Raw genomic sequence first — 7,820 nt, forward strand, 5'->3', positions numbered from 1 at the left:
TCTAGCTTGATCCTGCTATGATTTGTGATTTTGAGACCATTTGCTGCTATCCACAGGGCTGTGTAACAGACCTCTGTATTTATTCACCCATCGGCCTTCCGTTCAGTCATCAATAGCAATGACTGTGCTATGCTAGGCTCCTGGGGACTGGTGATCAGTGGCTGCTCTGCACACATGACAGGACGAGCATGAGTGAAACCAGCCTGTGTCTGGCCCTGACTCAATGTCTTCATCTCTGTGTACTGTCCTGAAATAGAACTTACCATGTTCCTGCACACTGTTCTCACTCGACCCCAACACACATGAATTCATTTTTTAAAAAATTTTTAAATATTTATTTTCCCTTTTGTTGCCCTTGTTTTTTATTATTGTAGTTATTATTGTTGTTATTGATATTGTCGTTGTTAGATAAGACAGAGAGAAATGGAGAGAGGAGGGTAGGACAGAGATGGGGAGAGAAAGATAGACACTTGCGGACCTGCTTCACTGCCTGTGAAGCGACTCCCCTGCAGATGGGGAGCTGAGGGCTTGACCCAGGATCTTTATGCAGGTTCTTGTGCTTTGCACCACATGCAACACACGTGAATTCTTTGTGGGGTTAGGAAACTGACTCCATGGAGGTTTTAGTGATTATTACTTCATAATTTTTTAAAATTAAAAAAAATATATTTATTTACTGATTCTCTTTTTTTTGCCCTTGTTTTATTGTTGCAGTTTTTATTGTTGTAGTTTTTTTTTTTTTTTCCTCCAGGGTTATTGCTGGGCTCGGTGCCTGCACCAGGAATCCACCGCTCCTGGAGGCCATTTTCCCCCCTTTTTTGTTGCCCTAGTTGTTGCAGCCTCGTTGCAGTTATTATTGCCATTGTTGACGTTGCTTTGTTGTTGGATAGGACAGAGAGAAATGGAGAGAGGAGGGGAAGACAGAGAGGGGGAGAGAAAGATAGACACCTGCAGACCTGCTTCACCGCCTGTGAAGCGACTCCCCTGCAGGTGGGGAGCCGGGGGCTCGAACCAGGATCCTTACTCTGGGCCCTGTGCTTAGTGCCATGTGCGCTTAACCCACTGCGCCACCGCCCTACCCCCTATTGTTGTAGTTTTTATTGTTGTTGATGTCATTATTTTTGGATAGGACAGAGAGAAATGGAGAAAGGAAGGGAAGACAGAGAGGGGAAGAGAAAGATAGACACCTGCAGACCTGCTTCACTGCTTGTGAAGCGACTCCCCTGCAGGTGGGGAGCCGGGGGCTCGAACCGGGATCCTTATGCCAGTCCTTGTGCTTCGTACCATGTGTGCTTAACCTGCTGTGTTCCCTACATCATAATTTTTTAAAAATTTCTTTATTGGGGAGTTAATGTTTTACATTCCACAGTAAATACAATAGTTTGTACATGCATAACATTCCCCACATTTCCATATAACAATACAACCGCCACTAGGTCCTCTGTCATCCTTTTTGGACCTGTGTTCTCCCCTCCCCACCCACCCCAGATTCTTTTACTTTGATGCAGTACGCCAATTCCAGTTCTAGTTCTACTTGTTTTTTTTCTTCTGATCTTGTTTTTCAGCTTCTGCCTGATAGTGAGACCATCCCATTTTGGAGTATTTTCATACCCACTCTTCGTGCATGCAAGGCACCACATCCTCTGCCAACTTTCTGCGTTCAATCAACCACCTCCTCCCCACCATCTGCCCCCATTAACATCTTAATTCTCACATTTTACAAGAGAAGGTCTGGTGTTCTCTCTCCCTCTCTCTCTCTCTCTCCTACTTCCCCTCTTTATTTCCTGTCTCTTTATCTTTCCTCCTTTCTCTTTAATTCCTTCACCTCTCTCTTTCTTCTCCCTCCCTCCTTTCCTTTCCCTTTCTTCCCTTCCTTTTTCCTTTCTTTCCCACATTTATTTTTTCTTTTCTTCTTTGTCTCCTTTCTTCATATACTCCCTCTCTTCCTTTCTTCTTGTTTTTTTCATTTCTTATGCCTTTGTTTTAGTAGCATATGCTACTAAAGCATGTGGAAGCAAAATCAAGGAGATATATGAACCCATGGGCTTATTATAACTGCTTTATTCACAAGAGCTCAAAGATGTAAATGCCCAGTTAGATGCATCGAGACTCCTGCAGTCCTGCCCTGATGCTACACTGAGAATTAGTTCCAGACATAGAGGATGGGGCTGTGTGTGGGATTCTAGTGTTTATCCTCTTTCCTTGAATTGCTGTAGTGTGACATCACTGTTTGCTTAGAGGTAAACTAGTTTGTCCCTGAATTACTTAATAGAACTTTTGTTACTATAGTGTTTGTCTCCAAATGTTACCTATAGAATAAAATGTCTTGTATGGAAAGAGGATTTTTCTCTTTTATGTGTCTTCCTTCCATGATATAGACATGTGAAATGTATTTTTAAAATTTTTATTTATAAAAAAGGAAACACTGACAAAAACCTTGGGATAAGAGGGGTATAACTGCATACAATTCCCACCACCAGAACTCCGTATCCCATCACATCCCCTGATAGCACCTATTGTTTAGCCATCTGGGAGTATGGACCCAGGGTCACTATGGGATGCAGAAGATGGACGTTCTGGCTTCTGTAATTGCTTCCCCACTGAACAAAGGCATTGACAGGTCAATCCATACTCCCAGGCTGTCTCTATCTTTCCCTAGCAGGGCAGGGCTCTAGGACATATTGTTGGGGTGGAAATCTTCTCTAAATGAACTCAGGGTTCTTTCATACTTCACTATAGACTAATGGTCAGAGACGTTAAATAACACTTGTTCACAGGAGTAGAAAACACCTCCCTGTGGCCATGTGATGGGGTCCTGGATGATTAGCACCCAGACAGACTATGACCCACATAGTCAACGACTGCCACCTCTCCAGATTCAAAGGAGGTCTGGAAACTTTACATCAGGCTCAACCTGACGCTGTTAACTGGCTACGGAAGAAGGGCAAACGCTAGAAGAAGAATAAGCACCTAGTGACCAGTCCCAGCTGTTGAGCCCGAGTGCCAGTGGGTCAAAGTCTGCTTCTCTCTCCCCAGGCTGCTCCCACCTATGACGCCGTGATGCAGATGGAGTATCTTGACATGGTGGTGAATGAAACCCTCAGACTCTACCCTATTGCTGGCAGACTGGAGAGGGTGTGCAAGAAAGATGTGGAGATCAGTGGGGTGCTTATTCCCAAGGGCACGGTGGTGATGATGCCTCTCTTTGTCCTCCACAAAGACCCGTCACTGTGGACAGAGCCTGAGGAGTTCCGTCCGGAAAGGTAGAGGCCAGTGGGGAAGGGGCTGCCCTGCTCCAGGCTGCCTGGAGTGTGTTCTGGGGGCGAGCCTGTGCTCCTGCTGTTGCCATTCTCTGTGTAGGTTTTATGTATTTAGATCCATTGATCCTTTTGTTTATTTATTTATTATTTTTTATTTTATTTTATTTATTCCCTTTTGTTGCCCTTGTTGTTTTATTGTAGTTATTATTATTGTTGTTGTCATTGTTGGATAGGACAGAGAGAAATGGAGAGAGGAGGGGAAGACAGAGAGGAGGAGAGAAAGATAGACACCTGCAGACCTGCTTCACCGCTTGTGAAGTGACTCCCCTGCAGGTGGGGAGCCGGGGTTCGAACCGGGATCCTTATGCTGGTCCTTGTGCTCTGTGCCACCTGCGCTTAACCCGCTGTGCTACAGCCCGACTCCCCCACTGATCCTTTAACACAGCATTTATTACTATTAGAACCCTCTTTTATACACCTGAGTATAAACACATGTCTGGGCTTGCTGTGTGACTATGTGCAAAAGTCATGATTTGCTCCAATAGAAATGTGGACTTTTCCCCTGTCTGTTTTTCTGTGCTGTTCTCTTCATCTTTCTGATTTGATCATCAACAGCCCACATTTCTACCTAAGAGTGGTGCTGTGTCCTCTCCTGTGATTGTGCAAGAGCCCCGGCATGCCCCTCATCACTGAGGTGTGAGTCTCCTCAGTAGGAGAGAGAGAACATGGCTCCTGGTGACATCACAACTGCAGGCCCTGCCACCTCCCTCCCATGTCCATCCTGCGGACTCTCCCAAGTGTGAGAGCCATCAGCTCCCTCCGTGTCTGGAACATTGCCAGCTGCATTTCTCTTCAAACAGTGCTCAGCTCATGTCCTGTATATGAGCAGAAACTGCTGTGGAGTCTAGGATGGTGGAGACATGATCTGTGACTCGCTGTCCTCACAGCAGAATCACACAGCAAGATTTCAGGAGGAGCCCTCAGCAGTGTCCTGTGTCCTGTTGGTGGAGTCTACACGAGAACCTCCACCTTGGAGTGCTTGTGTTTCTTCTGTTTCATTCACCCATTTCATCACCTCTCTTTCCCCCAGGTTCAGTAAGAAGAACAAGGAGAGCATAAACCCTTATGTCTACATGCCCTTTGGAAATGGCCCCCGGAACTGCATTGGCATGAGGTTTGCTCTCATGAACATGAAGGTTGCTCTGGTGCGAGTCCTGCAGAACTTTACCTTCAAGCCCTGCAGAGAGACACAGGTCAGACAGCTGACTTCCTGCAGAAGTAATATTCACCTAGGGAGTGTTTTGCTGAGGAGAGTCTATAATAGGCTGTCCATCCATCCCTTATTAATTCATTCTGTTGGTCAGCAAATCTGTTTGGAAATATCTATGAGCTTTAAAGATCCCTTAGCTCTGGGGTGCTAAGTCTGCAGCTTTATAAATAAGTAAATAAAGTATAATGAATGTAAATATTACATACATATTTACATATTTTACATATATTAAATCATCTTTAAAAAGTAGAAGAGAAATGCAGGATGGTCCATAGAATTGAGCTGTTAATGATACCTACTTAGGGTCTCATAGCAAGTTTTAGCACACACAGATTTAAGACTCTGTTGCTTTTACACAGGATTTTGTATTAATGAGTACAAATTTGGTTTTCAAATGAAAGCTCATCCTTTTTCCTGAAAGCAAAGTAATAAAGAGGCAGTAGCCTATATGATTTTCTCTCTATCCTACAGTCAAGTACAGAAATCTCTCTCTTTTATATGTTTTATTTATTTTATCTCTCTCTGTTTCTGTTTCTCTCTTTCATACACACACACACACACACACACACACACACACACACAGAGAGAGGTTGGCTGCAGAGCACTGCTCAGCTCTGGCTTATAGTATAGTATGAGGGTGCATCAGGTATGAATCTTTTGCATAACCATTTTGCTATCTCCCGTGCCCAGCTCAGCAGATCTTATTTGCCCATGCTTCATTAATCAGTCCTCATGTGCTTCTTGTGCTGTTACAGATTCCTGTCAAGTTGGGAAATGAAGCACTTATTCAACCAAAAAACCCCATTTTTCTTAAGGCCGAACCAAGAGAGGGGACTGTGTGTGGAGCCTGATTTGGGAGGAGGATTCCACCATGTTTTGTAGGAGCTGTATCCAGAATGCCTGAGAGGTGATTTGACTCCTTGAACAGAACCCAGAAATGAAGATGGTCCCTGTGACAGCTACCATGGGCTTCTGAGTGTCCTTTTAGTTTTCTGAGAGGGTTGATGTTGTGGGACACAAGTGAGGTGACTGAATAAATGCCAGCTCTGTAGACTCAGTGTCTCTGGTTCTCATGGGTCATTTTCTACCCCCAGCCCTTCTCCATTCCTGAGTCCTGACAATGGATTATGATCTCCCAAGCATTTTATTAGTAAACTTCTGTCCTGAGAGTTATGTTGAGCAAGTCATTAAATTTCTATTTATAGAAAGGTATCTCATATCACTCTGCACAATAGGTGGACTTCTGGAAAAAAGTTTGGAGAGCCAGTGACTATATACTTTAGACTACACAATCATTGGTTTGGCAGGAACTATTTTTAGAAAGACTTCTAATATATCATATTAAGATAAATGAGAGTTAATTTACTGTGAGTTTTTCTTTTCCTTAGAAATTAAAATTTTAGTCCTATTTGACAATAAATATTTTCAGTGATATACAAGACAGGTAGATATGAGGTGTAGAGCTCCGGTCCACACCCACCACCAGAATTCTCTGCTCCCTCTGTCTCCTCCCCACTACCCCCATGCTTCCCCACAGCCAACACAATTCTCTGATAAACCTTAGAGACAGTCTGGGTACTTTTTTTTTCAAGTTCTTTCTACATGTTTTTTGTAACATTCAAAGAAATCATTTATTGTAAGTTGGCTTTAGATGTTTTTGTGTCACCAGATCTGATTCTTCTGTGTTTTCTTGTATCTCTCTGTGTCACAACTTCAGCTTCCAAGTTTCTTTAAAAAAGTCATTTATGGGTGCTGGGCAGTATCTCAGTGGGTTAAGTGCACATGGCACAAAGAACAAGGACCAGCATAAGGATCCTGGTTCGAGCCCCCGGCTCCCTACCTGCAGTGATCAGGTCTGCAAGTGTCTGTCTTTGTCTCTCCTTTTTTTTTAAATTTTATTTAAGAAAGGATTAATTAACAAACCATAGGGTAGGAGGGGTACAACTCCACATAATTCCCACCACCTAATCTCCATATCCCACCCCCTCCCCTGATAGCTTTCCCATTCTCTATCCCTCTGGGAGCATAGACCCAGGGTCATTGTGGGTTGCAGAAGGTAGAAGGTCTGGCTTCTGTAATTGCTTTCCTGCTGAACATGGGCATTGACTGGTCGGTCCATACTCCTAGTCTGCCTCTCTCTTTCCCTAGTAGGATGGGTCTCTGGGGAAGCGGAGCTCCAGGACACATTGGTGGGGTCTTCAATCCAGGGAAGCCTGGCTAACATCCTGATGGCATCTGGAACCTGGTGGCTGAAAAGAGAGTTAACATACAAAGCCAAACAAATTGTTGAGCTATCATGGACCCAAAGCTTGGAATAGTGGAGAGGAAGTGTTAGGGAGGTACTCACTGCAAACTCTAGTGTACTTCTGCTTTCAGGTATATATTATGCAGTAGTTTATGGATACGTGTAAACATATTCTCTCTCTCACAGAAACTGGTGTATATCTAGGTTTTGGGACTTTGTTAGAAAGTGAACCACCTGAGATGAAATTAGAGTATACTATGAAAGGAAAGGTCTCACCCGAGTAATGAAGCTGAAGGGTTGTCATTCCACACGTGAAGTCTCTGGACACAGTCTGAAGTGAAGCATGTTGAGGTGGCAATTGTTGCGTTGGTTAGGTTGTGATCGGCGGATGCAATATTATTTGGTTTGGATTGGGAGATGCATACGGGAAAGTGGGCCCTATCCAAGGGTTCCAGGACTGGGGGAAGTAGGGACTCTATAGTGGAGATGTGAGGTTCCTGCTGTCTTAGGGTTCAAAAAGACAATGGAAAGTTAATGTTATCATCACATTATTTGGTAATTGGGTTAACTTTGAAAAGTCTTTTGTTAGGGTTTGCTGTACAGTACCCAGTATCTTGTTGTGCTATTGGATGCTTCTGATCTACTTGGTCTAGGCTTTTGAGAGAGTCCACATATCAAATACACAGCCTATATATGAAAAAGATTCAGTTTGTGTTTTGAAAAACTTTGAGTTTGTCTCCCCTTCTATGTCTTACCCTCCTCTCCTGATTTCTCTCTGACCTGTCCAACAACAGCAACTGCAATAACAACAATAACAATAATCACAACAAGAAGGGCAACAATAATTGGGAAATAATGACCTCCAGGAGCAGTGGATGTGTAGTGTAGGCATTGATCCCTAGTGATCACCCTGGATACAAAAAAAAAAAAACCAAACTTTTACTCATTTAGTTTCTATGAGAGAGAGAGAGAGAGAGAGAAAGAGAGAGAGAGATGAACACAGCACATAGAGTAGATGACATGTAGTGGTGCCAATGTTTAAACC

At 43.6% G+C, this 7,820-nt stretch overlaps 1 protein-coding gene across 1 annotated transcript in view; it reads left to right on the top strand.

The window, feature by feature from the left end:
* The window catches only part of LOC132533133 (cytochrome P450 3A12-like), a 44,109-nt gene extending 38,528 nt beyond the window's left edge, over positions 1 to 5,581 (top strand). Inside the window, exon 13 of the mRNA XM_060173354.1 lies at positions 5,286 to 5,581. Within this exon, the coding sequence (XP_060029337.1) occupies positions 5,286 to 5,381 (96 nt within the window). The 3' untranslated portion in view covers positions 5,382 to 5,581. The remainder of the gene's footprint in view (positions 1 to 5,285) is intronic.
* Positions 5,582 to 7,820: the final 2,239 nt, after the last annotated feature.

Source organism: Erinaceus europaeus, chromosome 15 (assembly GCF_950295315.1).
Source record: "Erinaceus europaeus chromosome 15, mEriEur2.1, whole genome shotgun sequence".
In the NCBI taxonomy this organism is placed as follows: Eukaryota; Metazoa; Chordata; class Mammalia; order Eulipotyphla; family Erinaceidae; genus Erinaceus; species Erinaceus europaeus.